The 17114-nt window shown below is 53.2% G+C and overlaps 7 protein-coding genes across 7 annotated transcripts; 3 read left to right on the forward strand and 4 right to left on the reverse strand.

Annotated features, from left to right (window-relative positions):
• Positions 1 to 483: 483 nt before the first annotated feature.
• On the reverse strand, positions 484 to 2834 carry BDW47DRAFT_127145 (neutral/alkaline ceramidase; the record flags this gene model as incomplete). The annotated part of the gene is made up of 2 exons (XM_024816673.1): positions 484 to 2569; positions 2632 to 2834. 2 exons carry the CDS (start codon positions 2832 to 2834, stop codon positions 484 to 486), a joined length of 2289 nt encoding a protein of 762 aa, XP_024670579.1.
• Positions 2835 to 3741: 907 nt separating this feature from the next.
• Positions 3742 to 4914, forward strand: BDW47DRAFT_108437 (pre-mRNA-splicing factor SPF27 family protein). Its single transcript, XM_024813232.1, has 2 exons — positions 3742 to 3811; positions 3879 to 4914. Exons 1-2 carry the CDS (start codon positions 3775 to 3777, stop codon positions 4490 to 4492), a joined length of 651 nt encoding a protein of 216 aa, XP_024670580.1. The 5' UTR covers positions 3742 to 3774; the 3' UTR covers positions 4493 to 4914.
• Positions 4915 to 4933: 19 nt separating this feature from the next.
• BDW47DRAFT_48594 (putative 3-beta hydroxysteroid dehydrogenase/isomerase family protein) lies at positions 4934 to 6912 on the reverse strand. Its single transcript, XM_024819151.1, has 3 exons — positions 6517 to 6912; positions 5098 to 6468; positions 4934 to 5035 (listed from the first exon to the last, which is right to left on the reverse strand). Exons 1-2 carry the CDS (start codon positions 6746 to 6748, stop codon positions 5234 to 5236), a joined length of 1467 nt encoding a protein of 488 aa, XP_024670581.1. The 5' UTR covers positions 6749 to 6912; the 3' UTR covers positions 4934 to 5035; positions 5098 to 5233.
• Positions 6913 to 9417: 2505 nt separating this feature from the next.
• BDW47DRAFT_127148 (MFS transporter) lies at positions 9418 to 11297 on the forward strand (the record flags this gene model as incomplete). Its single annotated transcript, XM_024816674.1, has 3 exons — positions 9418 to 9755; positions 9851 to 10227; positions 10288 to 11297. The coding sequence occupies 3 exons, from the start codon at positions 9418 to 9420 to the stop codon at positions 11295 to 11297; spliced, it is 1725 nt and encodes a 574-aa protein (XP_024670582.1).
• Positions 11298 to 11439: 142 nt separating this feature from the next.
• BDW47DRAFT_108444 (nuclear telomere cap complex subunit Ten1) lies at positions 11440 to 12195 on the reverse strand. The gene is made up of 2 exons (XM_024813233.1): positions 12056 to 12195; positions 11440 to 11974 (listed from the first exon to the last, which is right to left on the reverse strand). Exons 1-2 carry the CDS (start codon positions 12139 to 12141, stop codon positions 11653 to 11655), a joined length of 408 nt encoding a protein of 135 aa, XP_024670583.1. The 5' UTR covers positions 12142 to 12195; the 3' UTR covers positions 11440 to 11652.
• Positions 12196 to 12362: 167 nt separating this feature from the next.
• Positions 12363 to 13875, forward strand: BDW47DRAFT_108445 (ESCRT-III subunit protein SNF7). The gene is made up of 4 exons (XM_024813234.1): positions 12363 to 12965; positions 13046 to 13250; positions 13307 to 13515; positions 13579 to 13875. The coding sequence occupies exons 1-4, from the start codon at positions 12791 to 12793 to the stop codon at positions 13659 to 13661; spliced, it is 672 nt and encodes a 223-aa protein (XP_024670584.1). The 5' UTR covers positions 12363 to 12790; the 3' UTR covers positions 13662 to 13875.
• A 217-nt stretch (positions 13876 to 14092) lies between these two features.
• BDW47DRAFT_48634 (chromatin remodelling complex Rsc7/Swp82 subunit-domain-containing protein) lies at positions 14093 to 16556 on the reverse strand. The gene is made up of 3 exons (XM_024819152.1): positions 16476 to 16556; positions 15243 to 16335; positions 14093 to 15185 (listed from the first exon to the last, which is right to left on the reverse strand). Exons 1-3 carry the CDS (start codon positions 16522 to 16524, stop codon positions 14459 to 14461), a joined length of 1869 nt encoding a protein of 622 aa, XP_024670585.1. The 5' UTR covers positions 16525 to 16556; the 3' UTR covers positions 14093 to 14458.
• Positions 16557 to 17114: the final 558 nt, after the last annotated feature.

Genomic DNA, 17114 nt, shown 5'->3' on the forward strand with positions numbered 1-17114 from the left:
TTGTTGTCATTGGCGCAAACATGGATCCCCTGGATTTGAAGCCATAACAATGAATTTGGCGCGCGACAAAGGAATTGCAGTCGAGCCGGATATCCAGGTGCAGAAGACTGTCCTGACTCAATCTCGCGCTTACTTGGGTTGCGCTCGTTGGCTCCGCCATCTCCTGTGCAACATGTGGTGGATCCTTATTCATGGATATCAGCGTGTAACTCGAGGACACCTACAATAAAGAACCGAGTGGTGCAGATGAGAGTCCGCCTTTCTTTTTCAGTCTAAGGTTGCATGAACGCAGGCGTCCCGGATACAGTCCCGACCAACCAGCGTTGATCATATTGACCGCACATATTATTCGAAAGAACCGAGTCACATCAAATCTCCTTCAACAAGGAGGAATATGTATTACTAGTATTGGCGAAAGCTTCGCTTCAAGGTATGCAATTAGGAGATACATTATTCCATCACGCGGTGCAGCTGATTACGGCTTTAATTGGTCGAGACCGTGAAAGGATGACCGAACCCCTCGAAAGGCGTGATCTCACCCTTGACGCTCTTCGCGTCACCATAGTAGTGCAGGCGATAGGTGCCTTCCTGGAGAGGCTTAGGGTCCCCAATGCCGTAATAGTCGTCCTCGATCTGCCATTGGAGAGTGACTTCGCTGTACCCCAAAGCGCCATTCGTCCGCTTCCAGTTGTAGATCAGACTCCAGTCATTATCCGTCCGGACCGCCTCCCATTTACCCGAGTCTGGGTCGTTCCTTTCGACGGTTGCAAAGGTGGACTCTTGGCGTAAATTGTTCCGCGGGTTGGCTCCTTGGAACGTGGCATTCACCATATCGCCAGGACCATACGTCTCGCCTTCCTCCGACGAGAGGAGATCACCGAATGATTTTCCAATGGGGTGTGCGTCAAAAACTACGCCTGGAACGAAGCTCAATGACTTATTGGTGTTGACCGGGGGTTCAACGCCAGAGGGCACCGGCGGGAGACTGCCCAGATCCGGAGATTTCCCCAGCAAAGGCAGGTATGTCAGAGTGAGGTTGATATAGCCAGCGAGCTGACTGGGCCCGTACAGGGTAGAGCCACCTTCGTAGCGCTGGGCTCCATATTCTTCTTCCGTGGTCACGTAATGGGCGTAGCTGTTGGCCGGGGATCCCAGAACCACGAGAGGGTCCTCGATGGAAAGATCCTCCTTGGCTGACTTGGCAATGGCCTCCTTCCAGCGCCGTCCAGACATGGTGGTTACCTCGCTGGTCGAAACGATGATGAACAGCTGGCCCACCCGCAGGAGCTGAATGTCCACGACGTTCGGATCCCAGGCATAGGGTTGGGTGAGGGAGCCCACGTCAAAGAGGACCTTTTTGGGGTATTGACACTCTTCCTGCTCTTTTGAAGGGGCGTGGATGATCTTACGAGCCACCTCCCACAAGGGGTTCTTGGTGGCGGGCCCAGTGCCATTCTGCGTAAAGTCAAACATGCCCGGCCCATCAGTCGTGCCGCCCGCAAACGGATACCCCATGGCGGCTGAACAAGTCTTCAAGGTGCTTCCATTGAAAGGCGAAATGAACTCGTACTGAGACATATCCCTGTACACATGGAAGGCTCGGACCTCAGAGTTCTTCAGAATCTGAACGGGCTTGGACGAAATCTGGTCATTGAGGGTCTTGGCGGCTTCATACTGCAGTCGCCCAATCTCGAAGCAACTCTTGGCGCCATTGTCTTGCTCGCGGAAGAAGGGACCGCGCGCGCGGCACTTCCCGGTCTTTCCACCACAGGTGCTGTCCGAATACCGACACTTTTCCCCAGACCCGTCCTCGCAGTACGCGCCCAGAATGTTCGGAGACGTATCACCCACGTTGGACTGCGAGAATCCGGCAACGAAGTCGTCGGTGAACTTGGAGTCCTGCTGGACACTTCGTTCGAAGAGATAGGCAGCGACTCCCTTGTTGTCGCCCGTCACCAGCGTGTTGTTGTTGTACATCGATGTCCCGTGCACAGGGAAAAAGGTGAGGATGGCACTGGTCTTGTTGTCGGACTCCCGGTCGAACCTCAGCAGGGTCATCGCCTTGTCCACATTGTCCGAATACCGCGCTTTCTCTTCCTCTGGATTTTGATCGTAGGAGTAAGGGCTCCGGTTGACATTCGCGTTCTTCACGTCGATGGATCCAAAGGACAGACGGCCCGGGGCTCGACTCTCATGGGCACGCTTGATGGACAGTATGGCGCCGTCCACAATCGCCTGATAACTCTGCTTATTGAATCCTAAATTGGGAATCTGAGGGAGGAAGTAGTTCATCCACCCGCCCGGGCCCGAGTGGGAGTGAGTGCCAGTGAGGGCGAGATTGCGTTCGCCATACTGAGAGTATTCGCTGCCCAAGGCAGCGAGGCCCTCGAGGACCCCACGTCGCACTGCCGTGTCGCCGGTCAATACATCCAAGACCACATAAATAAAGGTATCGTCCGGGTTATTGGGGTTGGCGACGATGAACGAGCGAGAATAAAGTCGTTGACGAAGACCCGTTCCGACCTGATCGAGGCTGGCATAGCCGCCGAAGGCCAACTCAACAACCGGTCTAGCGTGACAATGAAGATTAGCAATGGTAGCTCCAGCTTCATCCAAGGGTCGAGTATATACCCCGTGACATCCGCCTTGCCAGCTCCCAGTAAAAACAGGCTATCGTCCGAAGTGGCATAGGACCTGTCTGCCCATCTGTAGCGAGCCCCTCCTTCGACGCGGACTGGCTCGTTGTGAGACGGGACAAAAGAAATGAGGAGTAGCAATACGGCGACTATGAAGGTCCCCGCAAACGCCACATTATACCGGACGCTAGTAGCCATGTTTACAGCTCGAGGGGCAGGCGGTGAAAACCTGTGGTGATCCTCAGCGTAGCTCGTTTCTTCTTTTTCGTCCGCCATGATTGTGGGGAAGAGGCGGCTTCTTATTCTCGCAGCGACTCGTCCTGCGTATAGCTCGAAGCCGAGGTGAGGCGATCGTTATTACAGCGCATGATCAACCCAGCCGGTTTGAACGAAGGAAGAGCGTGATTTGCAACGCTAAGGAGTGCAAGCGAAGTGGCCGCAATGATACGATTGGCGCGGGGTTGAGGAACAGGGTAACATTTGGAGAAATCGGTACAGGCCGTCCGTCCCCCCAGAGCAGGGGCCTTGATTGGGCATACCATTCTGCAACCGGGGACCCCGCTTCGCCGAGAGACAGCCAGGATCCACTATTGATTGCGCATCGCATCCAAGGCGCGTGATCAGCATTGGAGATCCAGTAGCATTGTTGGCTTGTTAATTCGTGCCTAGTTTAGCGGGGAAAGTCCCAGAAAAGTGGAAAGAAGCGAGTGTCGAATCATCAGATAGAGATCAGCATAAGGGGCAGCTCCACCGTCTCCATTGGGAAGAGGGAAAAAGCCGGTGAGTGTTCATGTTAAACATGTGGGGAGAAAGCTTGTCCAAGACTTGTAGCATGGCAGTGTGCAGCTTCATGTATGAACTAAAGGAGGATGACATTGACAGCTAAAATGGTAAGACGCATACTCTCATAGATAGAGAGCTATCTTGAGATTCAGAAACAACATGTTGCTGTAAAAGTATCATCTTGTAAACATGCAGATCTCATGATGATGACTAAATGCTGAATCATGAGCATCTCACCGCCTCGGCAGAAAAGAACCAACGATCAGAGCGATTTCAATTCATCTTGATCCAGAACGTCCACTACTATAATACCTTTCTATCTTATCTTTTCATTTCCTTCGGGCGCACAGATACCATGCCTCTCATCAACGAGTCTCACGACTCTCTTCCCTGTAAGACATCACCTAAGACCTATGTCCATCCATTATTCCTCATCATCTAACGCGTCAATCAATTCAGACATCGACACCGCACCCTCCGCTCAAGCCCGCGCGGCAGCAGAACGACTGATCACAGCGGAGCTCCCCCACGACCACACGACAGTCACCCACCCCTCCATCCCCGAATTTTCCGCCCCCCGATTCTCCCCCCTCATCCAACAAGAACTCGACCGTAAAGCCGCCGGCCAACCACTAACCGGCGGCATCGACCTCTCCCGGTACGAAGCACCTGAGGCGCCAGCCCGGTCCACCGGCCCCGACGCACCCCCAGACCTAGATGAGTGGCGTCGCACACTGCAGAAGGCATACACCGCCAGCTCGCATCTGTCGATGCGGCATGAGAATCTGGCACTGCTGGAAGAGAGCGGCAAGAACGCGTGGTTGATTGGCAATTCGCAGCTGGAGGAGATTCTGCGCGGGCTGGAGAAGGAGCTTGCGGAGATGAAGGAGGCTGCCGAGACGGTGAATAAGGAAAGGAAGATGGCTCAGGAGGCGAGGCATGGCGAGCTGGTTGGCTTGGAGGAGTCGTGGAAGCATGGGGTTGGCGCTATTCTGGATGTTGAGCTCGCGGCGGAGAACCTGCGGTTGCAGATTTTGGAGCAGAGACGGCTACTTTCGCAGCAGGCGCGGTAGGCTGCGGTGTTGGAGGCTTCATCTGCCTTCTTTCTTTCCGCCCTTTCGTGGTGATGGTGGTGGTGGTGGCTGTCTGGCTAGGCTAGAGACTCGATTGGCTGATTGCGCTCACCTAAAGCCATCTTCCCCATGGCTGACACTGGGAAGTTGATGGTTACCTTCATAGTCAATTGGACACTCATCTCAGGGCCTAACAATCGATCTGTTGGTCCTGAAGAGAAGAGACATGCGAGGGGCTTCTTGGGAGCGACCCGGGGAAACGCTACAAGTTTACCCACAGGCTCACTCAAGAGATGACACCAGTCTTTTCCGAGTATGCTTGCGACCAGAAGGCGGCCTCGGACGCATGTTTACCAATGAGGACCCGGCAGACGCAGGCTATCCTATCCATCAATACCAATAATGATACCCTAGATTATGTGAATGCTTTTATCTACATTACCTACCGTGTGCATGAACAAGAGACTCGCGACGTAGCTTTGACAGTGCATCATACTGACCAGCACATAGCGGCATAAATAGAGTGTTGGTTGAAAAGTTTTGCTCCGGTATAAATGTCAGCGTTGCGATCGCAAGCAAAGTACGGGGGCTAAGGTATTATCTACCATTTCTCACTGGATGCTGTTGTGGCTGTATTACTTGCATGATAAGCAGAGTATATACTGATATGATCTATACAACTCGCGGAACACCATATTCACCAGACGACTAGTCTAACCGCAAAATTCATCAGGATGCGGCTCACAGCTTCCTAGAAGGAGCAGCGAGGTTAACCTCCACTCCATCCGAGCTAACATTCACGTAGTCCTTCTCTTCAATAGCAGCGGCATCCTTGGGCTCCAAGTCCCGGTTCCACTCCTCCAGCTGCTTAGCCATGCCGTCCAGCGTAGTAAGGGGCGTCGAATAGCCCAGCCCGCCCTGGGCAGGGGACTTGCGAGCGCGGGAGTCGTCGCCGACAGTGTGCACACTGGAGATGCAAAACAGCCCAGGCTGCAGCTGGGCCATATCGCCCGTGATCCGGGGAAGCAGCCAGGGAAGGTACTTGTGTTGGAGGACAGCGTAGCACTCGAGGACGTGGGAGAGGAGAAGGAATGGCACGGGGGCGACGCGCGGGAAGTTCACGGGGGACTTGGAGAGGGTGGAGAGGAGGCGGTAGACGTCGCCGAAGTTGACGGGGGGGTTGGGGTCGGTGATGACGAAGGCCTGGCCGCCGATGTTGGGCAGAGTGGTTGGGTTAGCGGTGTGCTCGATGAGGCGCTGCTCGTAGAGCAGGTGCGCGATGGAGACGTTCTCCGCATTGACGAAGCTGTGCACTACGTCGTAGGTCCAGCTGGGGCTGCCGCCGCTGCGGAGGTACTGGCCTGTGACGGTTGCGCTGGTGTCGCCGCCGATGCCGTAGATGCCGTTTGTGGGGCGAATGCAGCCGGTGCGGAAGTTGGAGTCGAGGGAGTCGGCGTCGCGGATGATGCCCTCTGCTTCGGCTTTGGCGACGGCGTAGTTGCCGAAGAACTCGTCGTGTGATTTGGGTAGTGGGGTCGAGTCGCTGACGACTTGGGCTAGGTTTCGAGGGGTGCTGCTCCAGGGAGCGATCCAGAACGATGAGCGGTGGACGCCGACTGAGCCTGACGATGTGGCCACCATGCAGCTGGCGCCGTACTTCTTTGCGGAGTTGAGCACGTTGACCGAGCCGTGGACATTGACGTTGCGACATAAGGGGAGGAAGCACCGGTATCGCTCTGCGGGCCTGATCGCCGCGGCGCAGTGGAAGACGGACAATGGCTGTTGGGCGACGGCCTGCGGCCATGGTGCGGAAAAGGCGTTCTGCACGGATTCCTCGTCGACAATGTTGGTTTTGATATATGCTACGCCCTGATTGAGGATGCGATCACTCGGCGCCTGGAGATCCAGAATTCGGATGGCAGCGGGGTCTTCCCCGCGAGTAAGAAGATGCGTCACGATCCAGTTCCCCACAAGGCCTAGAAACCGTCAGACCACAGCTCACGTCGGGCGACAGCAGTACATACCAGAACCGCCAGTGACGATATAACGCCGGCTTTGTTTGGGCGGGAGACTGCCGGCCATGTCGGCAGGAGAATCCGCGGCCTTCTCATACGCCGCCTTGATTTCCTCGACCGTCCAGCGATGAGGAGAAAGACGGCGCACCTCCTCAGGGACCTGTATCATTGCGCGGTTTACATGGTAAAGGTAAAGAAAGGCGGCTCCCGCGACGCATGATGCGATGGCTGTGTTTGACATTTTTATTAATTGGTTGATGGGAGAGACACCCTTGTTGTTTGATCCTCCTGATATCAGAGATTATGCGCCACACCCTTTTAAGGTACTGCGACAGTCGTAGATGCTGGGCAAAAGGATTCGTCGAACCAAGAAAGAAAGGGAGTGTCGATCCGTCACAGGAAATGACCGTTAGGCTATATTGCCAAGAATCTGTCTGGAAGAAGCGCCGGTCTGGTTGTTCGGCGTGATGATAACGAATGTGTGTTTATTATATTGGGATAAGAAAGGTACCAGAGGCAATGTTGAATCTTATCATTGCTAAGAAAAGGGCGTTAGGATCGAGCCATGGATTAACACCCGAAGCGACTGGGTTCCAGAGTTAGTTGCTTCGGTTAGTGAAGCAGTTCTAGATTTACCCACCTGTAGTCCATCATCGCTAGCGCTGATTCGTTCATTGGATGAAGAGTCTCTTCAAACGGCGCGACCGAGCTCACTGAGGAGCTCAATCCCAAATATGATCGCAATCGATCATGTTGACTATAGGAATAGATTACAAGCAGGTCGGATGGGTCGAACGTTGCATGTCTCGATGGAGATAGGATCCTTTGACGGTGACAGGGCACGTGATAAGAGTTTTCGGTATAAACAAGGGGCGACAAGAGGCAATGACCAGACTTGCTAGGATTGGGAGTAAGATAGAGGGGATATCAGTAAATAGTCAAAATAAACCATATCAATTAAAAAATATAGACACTCAAGGATCATGAACATAGTGGTAGAAATAAGAGAAGACATCTGTGGTTTAACCAGGCAGAAGTGTGTGCCTGAGGACTCAAAAACATGATGCCTGAAACGTGCGCTGATACAATATTCCCTGCCTTACAGATCTTGACTTCTCATCAATACCTACAATTCAATACCCACAGTGATGGCAATGTTTAACATTAGTATAATGGTATATACTCCATCATATCAGCCAGGAACTTCCCTCCGAAGCTACTGTGTCTACTCCCACGACCCTGCATGTGACAAAACCTCCTAGGGTTGTCCACGTTGGAAACCCCATCTGAAGCTCCATATTCGGACATTAACCGACATCGAGAATACAGCAGCAGGAGCATGAATGCCCAACGTGTACCTTCCACACTTCGGGTCTTCCTCCCCCTATTCCCCATCGCAAACGCGCATTCTCTGAACGATCGGCAATCCGGCACAGACGGCAATCCGGAACCGGCTGGTCTTCATCCTTACTGGACGAATTTTCTCGCTGAGTCTGGGCGTTTGGTGCTATTACCACCACATCCTAGGTGCATATCTTAGGTGGTACATGGCTTTATCTATGCTGTGGTTTACCTGTCATGAAGGAATAACTTGATTTGAATGAGTCACTGGGTCCTTTGTCCCTATCAAGACTTTCGGGACGGTGTGGGGACTGTCCGGCCTTGGTATTCGGGAACATTAGCACCACTAATTCTAGGTCTGCTATCCGAGTCGAGTCCCAAGTTTCAAGCCCACCCGGGACCCAGTTGGATATGGATAACATTGGATATTGCTTCTCCATTCTCGGGTCCCCCGTATCCATCTCCAGATAGAGTTGGACATTATGGGGTAGCAGAGCGTGGAGTCACTCCCGTTAATGAGGACGAACATGAATTGGTTTTCATTAAGTCTCATGAGATCAATCTTTTCGAGTCTGCATCAAATATACAGTTTACAAAAGAAACCGCGAGAAATTGAAACATGAAGAGAAATGCTGCATGGATCCGGTTGCGGTCAAGTCAGACCCATTCTAGGAGTCATGGAGCTGTCGGGAAACGTTTACGCCACATACCAGCAGGCATACCATGCCCAATGACCTATCTTCACCATGCGTATCACTTGACTCAAATACATGAATCACAATCGTTATATCAGAAAACGTTTGAACAAGCCTGGGTGGGGAACCATGACGGGATCAAATGCCTCAAACTCGGTCTCTGGGTCTCCGTTTCTAGTTACGGGATATGGATCCTCCCTGTTTACCAGAATCGACTCTGGAAAAGTCAAACTCGCTAGTGGATATGGAAAAGACTGTTGATAGCCTATGCTCACGGAGATACTGACATCTCAAGCATGATTCAGGCTTGATTCCGGCCAAAGGCGCCCCCGCTTGTCAGTTAGTCCCATGCTGTCGTGCCCTAGTTCTCAGTGCTCCTGTTTGGCGCCCCACCTGTGTAGTAGTACATTATTAAGGATCAAGGCCACTAAGGGTGTCTCTGGAAATAAGAATGTCAATCAATCCTGCCCGTCAGGATTTTTTTTCACTTTTAATCTGGAGCGTCTTCGGGTTTGTGAACACTACAATTCAACTTTTCCCATCGTGTTTGGGAGAGGATCTTTCTCTTGATCTATGAGTCTGCTTTTCTCTACCGAACTCGGCCATAATCGATTCATCCGCTGCCATTCTGTTTGCGGTCTATATCCTTGACAGCTTGATTTATCTTTTACTTTTTAAATTTTCCTTAGCAAACCCAACTACATTATTCCAGATCAAAATCACAAATTCTTGGCGGGCCCATTGACTCATACTATACTATACTATCTCATCGCAACATTGACATAGATAATCGACCCAGATCCAATCGACTATCTATACGCACTGGCTAGCATACAAACCTCTACTCAAAAATACAATCATATGCGCCTGGAAGATGTCATCCTCCCAGGCGCCTCCCCAAGTCGACGAGAAATGGCCTCGGCATAGCCAGGAGGAAGCCATGGAAGGGGACACCCACTCCATCGGCGGTTCGACCACCTCCTCGGAAGATACCATACATCAAATCGAGACCCTGACGCAAAGGATCTCTCGAATGTCTGAGCCAGAACCCAATCTCACTCGAAGAGTTACGTCGCATGGAACGACGGGAACGTCTGACCCCAGCTACGAAGTGGACTGGGAGGGCGACGATGACCCGGAAAACCCTAAGAACTGGTCCCTGGCCTACAAGGCCATGTGCATCGCATTTCTCTCGTGGAACACTGTCATGATGTAAGTTAGCCTGTCGCCCCTATTCACTCCCACTGCCACTACTACCACTACTGCGTTGTGGCTGGACTGTCGAGAACTAACCCGGTCAATACCAGCGTCATCTACTCAACCTCATACACCTCCGGCGCTGAGCAAATCTCCGCTGAGTTCGAGAGCTCCAGCATAATTGTCACCCTAGGCCTGACATTCTACCTCATCGGTCTGGCGGTAGGTTCGATGTTCACGGCGCCTCTGAGCGAGGTATACGGCCGCCGGCCCGTCGCAGCTATATGTCTCTTTATCTTTTCTATCCTAATCATCCCCTGCGCGCTGGCCAAATCCGTGACCACTCTCATCGTGGTGCGATTCATTGGAGCACTGTTCGGAAGCGTAATGATCGCCAGCGCCCCGGGGATGGTATCGGACTTGGTAAACGACGACCAGCGGGCTCTGGCCATGTCGATCTGGAGTATCGGTCCTGTGAACGGTCCAGGTGGGTTTATCCTTTTTTTTCTCCCTATATTCGAACCGGACGCTAAACAACCATGCACAGTCCTGGGCCCCATCATCGGAGGCTTCGTCACAGAGTACCTCGGCTGGCGCTGGATGCAATGGATCTCGCTAATCCTATCCGCCATCGCGCTCGTTTTCTGCCTCGCCATGAAAGAAACCTACGGACCCATCCTCCTCAAGCGCAAGGCGGCACGCATGCGCGAAGAAACAGGCGAAGCCCGCTGGTGGAGCCGCTACGACGAGAAGACGACCATCGGCGAGATCCTCAAGGTCGCGCTGGGCCGGCCGTTCGTCATGGCCGTCACGGAACCCATCTGCATCTTCTGGAACATCTACATCGGCATCGTCTACGGCATCCTGTACCTCTGTTTCACAGCCTACCCGATCGTCTACCGCGAGATCCGCGGCTGGTCGCTGGGTATCTCGGGGCTCGGATTCTTGGGTATCGGCACAGGTTGTCTGGTGACTATCGCGTGTGAGCCGCTCATCCGCCGCATGATCAACAGCCACCGCATTGACCCTGAGACGGGTAAGGTGTCTGCGGAGGCGATGGTCTCTATCGTGTGTATCTCGGCTGTGCTTATCCCTGCCGGTGAACTCTGGTTCGCGTGGACTTGCTCCCCGGCTTCTATCCACTGGATCGCGCCTATCCTGGCGGGCATGTTATTCGGTGCTGGAAACACGGGTGTCTTTATCTATGCGTCGAACTATCTCGCGCACAGCTACGGCGTGTACGCTGCGTCTGCGATGGCCGGTAACTCTGTCGTCCGGAGCGTCCTCGGCGGTGTGATGCCCCTGGTGGGAACGTATCTGTATGCCGGGCTGGGCCCCAACTGGGCTGGGACGCTCCTCGGTCTGCTCGAGGTGGCTATCATTCCGATCCCGATCATCTTCTATAAGTACGGGTACAAGATCCGCCAGAAGAGCGCTCTTATCGCCCAGATGCAGGAGGACAAGAGGAAGATGGAGGGAAAGCGAAAGCGGCTGGAGCAACGGCTGGAACAGCGGCTGGCGGCGCAGAACGCCGAGGATGTGAAGATGGATGTCTAGTCTCGGGCATCACGGCTTGTTTTCTGGTTTATCTGATGAGACCATGGACCAAGTGCACGTCACGATGACACAAAAAAAAAGTTAAAAGTTGTTTGTTTGTTTGCGAAAGCCATCTAGCACGGTTGGCGTTGGCGTTTGTTTTACTCAATCTGGGTTGCATGGTTGGTTGGAACTAATGCATAACACCCAAACATTATATAGACAGAATAGGTTGGGTAATAAATAATAGATAGACAGGGTTATACCACACAAGATAGCAAGAACAGATAGCAAGAACCAATATGTTTCACCTAGAATACATTTTTCGGTAGTGATGACGCTCCGGATACTCGATGCTTTACGAATTTGCCAATATTCAAGGCCTGCGAACCCACCGGTCCACCTCCAACACATCGCTCAACGTCTGCTCATACTCCCCCAAAGCGATCGCCCCCGCCGGAAAGACCATCACGGCGTCCACATGCACGGGGCTTTCAGCGGCAGCAGCGACTTCTTCTAACGTCGGCACGCGCCTGACATACCCGACAACATTGACCCACGCGCCCACGCGCAGCTCCTCAGACGTTAAACTGCCAATGATAGCATTGACGTCGACGGAGACGCTAGGCGGGGGTCTCTGCGGGGGGTAGTTGTGTTCCACGGTGAGGTGGCCAGTGGTAATGGAGTAGGTTTTTACGCTGTCATGGGGAATGAGTTTCGTGCTTGAAATTCAGACAGTGTTGTCATTTAACATGGAGGATTGTGACGTTAAGACGCACCAACCGAGGAAGCGGACTTTGGTGTCTGGTGGGAGGGAGGGGAGATCGGAGAGAAAAGCTCTCGTTGAGGGGAGGGGGGTAGTCATGGGGTTGCCTTGTTTCCTCTCATTTCTGCAGAGAAAGTGTCGAGATGGATTACTACTCCCCGATAGTACACAGTGTAGTGAAGTAATTGAAGATGCGAGTCCTCGGAGTAATCAGTAGGAGAGGGAGGGGCACGTGACATCACGCTCCGACAGGCCTAGTGCGGCATGTCATCGGCCAACGAGGGGAAATTTAGGTTAGTCTGTCTATCATCCATCGTCTCTCCCATCCTATCTTGCCAGTTTGCCAACGTCTCCCTTCGATCCTCCGCCTCCTTCGACGACACTCTTATCCTTTTTAATTTCCTTTGTTTTGACGGCTGCCTATTGACGTTGCGTGGCCCTGTCATTTACCCCCCCTAGTCCCGGCCCTACACTTGCTTATCGCCATCGAGAGCGGCAAAATCCCCACGATAACCATCGCCCATTTCCGCCCGAGACACACTCGCAGCCCCTCCCTCACCGACCACCTCCGCCCTCCGCCGTACCATCTGCCCTGGCCGATCGAGAGAAAGAAACCCGCGTTCAACAAGAAAGGAGCGTGGATACGATACATCGCCAGGGGCGGTATTGCACGGTCGTCCTAGGTATCGGCTTTTTTTAGGCTTCCCTTTTTTGGCAAAAGGATAGAGATTAAATCTGTTTTATCGAGATGTTGTCTTGGTTTGGTGGCTCGGCGGCCCAGAAGCGGAAGGATGCGCCTAAGAATGCGATCCTGATGCTGCGGGAGCAACTGGATATGCTGCAAAAGAGGGAGAAACACTTGGAGACGCAGATGGATGAGCAGGAGTCGATTGCTAAGAAGAATGTCACGGCGAATAAGAACGGTATGCTTTTGCTTTTTGAACACTTTCTTCGCCTTTTTTTTTAGAATGGGGAAAGGGTCAAATTGCTAATGATTGAATAGCGGCCAAGGCGGCCCTGCGACGGAAAAAGCTCCACGAGAAGAACCTCGAACAGACAACGGCACAGATCACCCAGCTCGAGCAGCAGATCTATTCGATTGAAACGGCGAATATCAACCAGGAGACCTTGAACGCGATGAAGGCGGCTGGTGCAGCGATGAGCCAGATCCACGGTGCCATGACGATCGACAAGGTCGACGAGACTATGTGCGTTCCATTACAGTTTTGGGTGTACACATAAAATGTGCTGACGCAAATTATAGGGACCAACTCCGCGAACAGCACCAGCTCGGCGACGAGATCGCGCAGGCGATCTCGAGCAACCCGCTTGGCGAACAGCCCGACGAGACAGAGCTGGACGAAGAGCTCCAGGGCCTGGAGCAGGAAGCCATGGACGAGAAGATGCTCAGCACGGGAACGGTACCTGTCGCGGACCAGCTGGGCAGGTTACCGTCTGCTGCGAATGGACCGAGTAAGCATATTCTTTCCCTTTCACATCTTGTCTTGAAGACAACGAAACTGACCATAATTACAGTCAAAGAACACGCTCCCCCGAAGTCACAGGAAGAAGACGAGGAAGCAGAGCTGGAGAAGCTTCGTGCAGAGATGGCCATGTGATCGTCATCTATCTCTCCTCTGTACTTCCTCTTTCCCTTCCCCCCTCGGCCTCCTTTTCATTACATTGCACTGCACTGTTGGCGAGGATATTACGCTATGCTACGCGCGGGGTTTTGATTTTTATTGATTGATTGATTGATTGATTGATTGGGAGTGTCATTTGCGTTGCGCCAACAACCGGAGTTTATCCATCTACTACTACCTACTATCTATAGGTACTTCCACCTATATTACTATTACTATCCCATGCATGATTGAAACGAGTCTCTATATCTGTTCTACTACCTTTTTCGAATACAGACAGTTTGTCTCTAGACTAAGTACTCCGTAGCCAGCCATTCACTGGGATCGGAACATGATAAATAAAGTTAAGACATAAGACGATGGAATAGAGGAGCATGTCAACTACAACCAGAGATATAAAACGACATATGATATAGTAGTAAACTAAAGTAAATAGGTAGTAAAAGTAAATCAACGCACACATACAGCCGAAACTCCCCCTTTTGAAGAAACTCTCCTGTTTGTTTGTCAGGCCAGGCTATAAACCTCCCCACTCCCATCATTTAGCATTGAACGTAGAACATTGGTCATGGAATAGTAGTAATAATAAGAAAAAGAAGAAGCAAAAGAAGTAGAAAATTTGCAGGTTATTGCCAGATTGATTCGTGAATTGGTGAATTAACGGGTAATGGATTAACGGATGGATTAATCGGTGCGTGAGGACATGACTAGGTACTGTTACATACCAATAGAAAAAAAAGAAAAAGAAAGAGAAGGGGGGAAAAGAGTATATATTAAGGAAACCAAGCATAACTCTTCAGCGGCGTTGTGCGCGTCCCATCAGACGCCTCGCTGCGCCACCTCGACTTCCACTCCCACTCGCGCGCGGCCGCCTCGACAAGCGCCTCCTTGCAATCGGCTGGCAGCTCCTCGAGGATCTCCGGTCCGACGAACTCTGGGTTCGTTGGGTGCGCGACGCTGATCACGCCATTTGTGCCGAGGTCGTGCACGTCGCCGTCGGGGCCGGGGAGGCCCATGTTGGAGTAGGGTGGCGATTCGTAGTACACGTCGTGGATGGCGAAGCGGTGAGAGAAGGGCGCTGGGATGGGGGGGAAGAGGGTTTTTTTGGGCTCGGACTCGGGCTCGGGCTCGGTTTGGTCTTCGGGGTTGGTGGCGGGGGCTGGGGTGGGTTGGTCGGTTGGTTGGGATGGGTCCTTGGGCTCTGTGGGTTTGAATTCTTCTTCTTGTTGTTGTTCTTGCTGCTCCGGTTCCTGTTGTTCCGGGTCCGGCTGGTGAGATGGGCTTGTTTCTTTGGGAGTCAGGCCCGCCCCGTTGGTGAGGCTTAGGGTCGACAGGTCGTGCATCAACTTGGTTGATAGACGCGGGTCGGGTGGGGGAAGACGCTCCCAGCGGGCGTGCGATGCCTGCATGATCTTGGGATATTGCATGGAGTTCGTGTGGATGTCGTACGTTCCTGCTAGATTTTGGCGGCGCGTGTTTGAGATAAGCGTGTTAAAGTTGCTGCGTTTGAGTCAGTATCGTGAGTTGGCCGTAAGCGTAAGAGATGCAAGTCCATACCTGGCCTCCCGCGCGTGCTCAAGCATCCAATTGTCACCCGTCACGGTCACCTTCCGCTTCTTGGAATCGACGGCTTTGCCTACCGGCAGAGGTTGAGCCGGCGTCGCCGTGTGATAGACAGCGCTGGCTCCGTGCCAGGCTACGAACTGGTTCCGATTGTACTCCTCACCGGGTGGTGGGAGTTTATCCTCCGGGACAGCCAGCTCGCCCTCGACGTCGCCCCGTTCGAGTGCTGCCTTTTCGTTGTAATCGTCGATAACTTTGCGACCACCGACGACGATCTTGGCGCCGAATTCTCGAAACACGGAACGAGCCGTGACCACGCCGATGGCGCGACCTTTGTAGGAGTGAGGAAGAACGTCCCTTTCGATGAGGTCGCGTTTCGCCTCGTCGTCAATAATGATCTTGTAGAGGAATTTGTGCTTCTGGAAGAAAAGATACGAGTCCCTGAACCCAATGCACCGCGCCGGCTCGGTGGACAACATGTACAACCGATCACTGCGGTTGAGGATGGTGAATGTGCGGACCCTGTACTCTCGACCGCCCTGCAAGACGCCATTCTTGTCGACCTTGGTCTCGCCAACCGGGTCTTCGGGCACTTGCACCTCGTCATTGACCACGTCCATCATGTTACCCTCCTTGTCAATGGGCACCTGCGTAACGTGCGACGGGCCCCGATTTCGCGCCCACCGTCCACCGCTTGCCGCCGGCCGGCCGCGCCTCCTCTTCACCGGCGTGCTCACGTGGATCGGCGTATGCGGCGTGCCATCATCTGGCAGGTCATAGTCTGGCGGGGGGTTCTTCGGCGGACGCCCGATGCGCCGCTTTCGCGGGATGGCGGACTGGCGACCCCCAGTGTAGGAGGGCGTCTCTCCTAGCGAGGGTGTGTGAGTTGCTTGCGCAGGTGTTGCTGCCGGCTCTTCTTCCGGGACGGGGGCGGGTTGCGGTTCGGGCTTGGTCTCGGCGTCGGCGTCGGCGTCGGGTTTGTCGGACGCATCGCCAGTTTCCTCTACAGGCGAGGAAGGCTCGTTGGACGGCGGTGCTTCGGCCATTTCTTCATCAGAGGCGTCCCCGAGCGGAGGAGGCACGTTTTCTATGAGAGAGTCAATTCGAGTCAACATTTGGATGTCTTTTTTTTGGTTTTGTGTTTCTTTTTTTTCGATTCCTTTTTGCAAAAGAAAAGACGCGCATAAAAATAGAAAAGGACCGAAAGTCAAGGATCAATTGACATACTCATTGTTTGTGCCGCCTGCTGTGCGGCTGCGCGTAGTTTCCTAGGCATGGTGACCGTGGTTTTTGGAAAGCACTCTGAGGATGAACTGCCAGGCGAATGAATGGAAGGGACGCCAAACAGGGAGCAGAGACGCCTCAGTCTGTCGGCGCGCAAGGCTCGTTCGTGCCTGAGGACAATACTTGACGGACAAACTATAACCCGGTTCCGTATTTTACATCACATGACTGTGGGTGCTCGAAGGGATGTATTCCTCAGGCACCATTCAGGTCTGCTGGTGCCGCCACGTGCCCCGGGCCATCCGATGCCTCGATCGAAGGCCGCTTCTTGGCGCTCGTCTGGCTTTCCGACCGTCATGGATAGATCCTGCTGATGGGTCCTGTCGCCTGCGCAGTGATGTCATGCTGCCTTCCCTATCCATCCACCATCCCATTCCATCCGTCCATCCGTGACCACCCGTGTCGCCATTCAGATGGATGTATTGACATTTCCGGTGCAGGCCTGAGCTTACAAGGATGTACCAGATCAAGATATTACACCGGAGCGGGGTCATCTGTGTGGTCATGCTGCGCCAGGCTGATATTACAATTTGAGGCTCCCCGGTCCAGGTCAAGACCCCGGCGTCTCTCGACAATAAGGTA

This window comes from Aspergillus candidus (genome assembly GCF_002847045.1).
Source record: "Aspergillus candidus strain CBS 102.13 unplaced genomic scaffold BDW47scaffold_34, whole genome shotgun sequence".
Taxonomy (NCBI): Eukaryota; Fungi; Ascomycota; class Eurotiomycetes; order Eurotiales; family Aspergillaceae; genus Aspergillus; species Aspergillus candidus.

Bases quoted from the DNA above. Each gene is read 5' to 3' on its own strand.
- BDW47DRAFT_108437 (XM_024813232.1), top strand. From the start codon at position 3,775: ATGCCTCTCATCAACGAGTCTCACGACTCTCTTCCCT. The intron at 3,812-3,878 runs GTAAGACATCAC...CAATCAATTCAG, and splicing joins GTCTCACGACTCTCTTCCCT to ACATCGACACCGCACCCTCC.
- BDW47DRAFT_48594 (XM_024819151.1), bottom strand. From the start codon at position 6,748: ATGTCAAACACAGCCATCGCATCATGCGTCGCGGGAGCCGCCTTTCTT. The intron at 6,469-6,516 runs GTATGTACTGCT...GACGGTTTCTAG, and splicing joins TATCGTCACTGGCGGTTCTG to GCCTTGTGGGGAACTGGATC.
- BDW47DRAFT_108444 (XM_024813233.1), bottom strand. From the start codon at position 12,141: ATGACTACCCCCCTCCCCTCAACGAGAGCTTTTCTCTCCGATCTCCCC. The intron at 11,975-12,055 runs GTGCGTCTTAAC...TCCCCATGACAG, and splicing joins AAAGTCCGCTTCCTCGGTTG to CGTAAAAACCTACTCCATTA.
- BDW47DRAFT_108445 (XM_024813234.1), top strand. From the start codon at position 12,791: ATGTTGTCTTGGTTTGGTGGCTCGGCGGCCCAGAAGCGGAAGGATGCG. The intron at 13,251-13,306 runs GTGCGTTCCATT...CGCAAATTATAG, and splicing joins GACAAGGTCGACGAGACTAT to GGACCAACTCCGCGAACAGC. The intron at 13,516-13,578 runs GTAAGCATATTC...CCATAATTACAG, and splicing joins GTCTGCTGCGAATGGACCGA to TCAAAGAACACGCTCCCCCG.
- BDW47DRAFT_48634 (XM_024819152.1), bottom strand. From the start codon at position 16,524: ATGCCTAGGAAACTACGCGCAGCCGCACAGCAGGCGGCACAAACAATG. The intron at 16,336-16,475 runs GTATGTCAATTG...ACTCTCTCATAG, and splicing joins GCAGGCGGCACAAACAATGA to AAAACGTGCCTCCTCCGCTC. The intron at 15,186-15,242 runs GTATGGACTTGC...ACTCAAACGCAG, and splicing joins GAGCACGCGCGGGAGGCCAG to CAACTTTAACACGCTTATCT.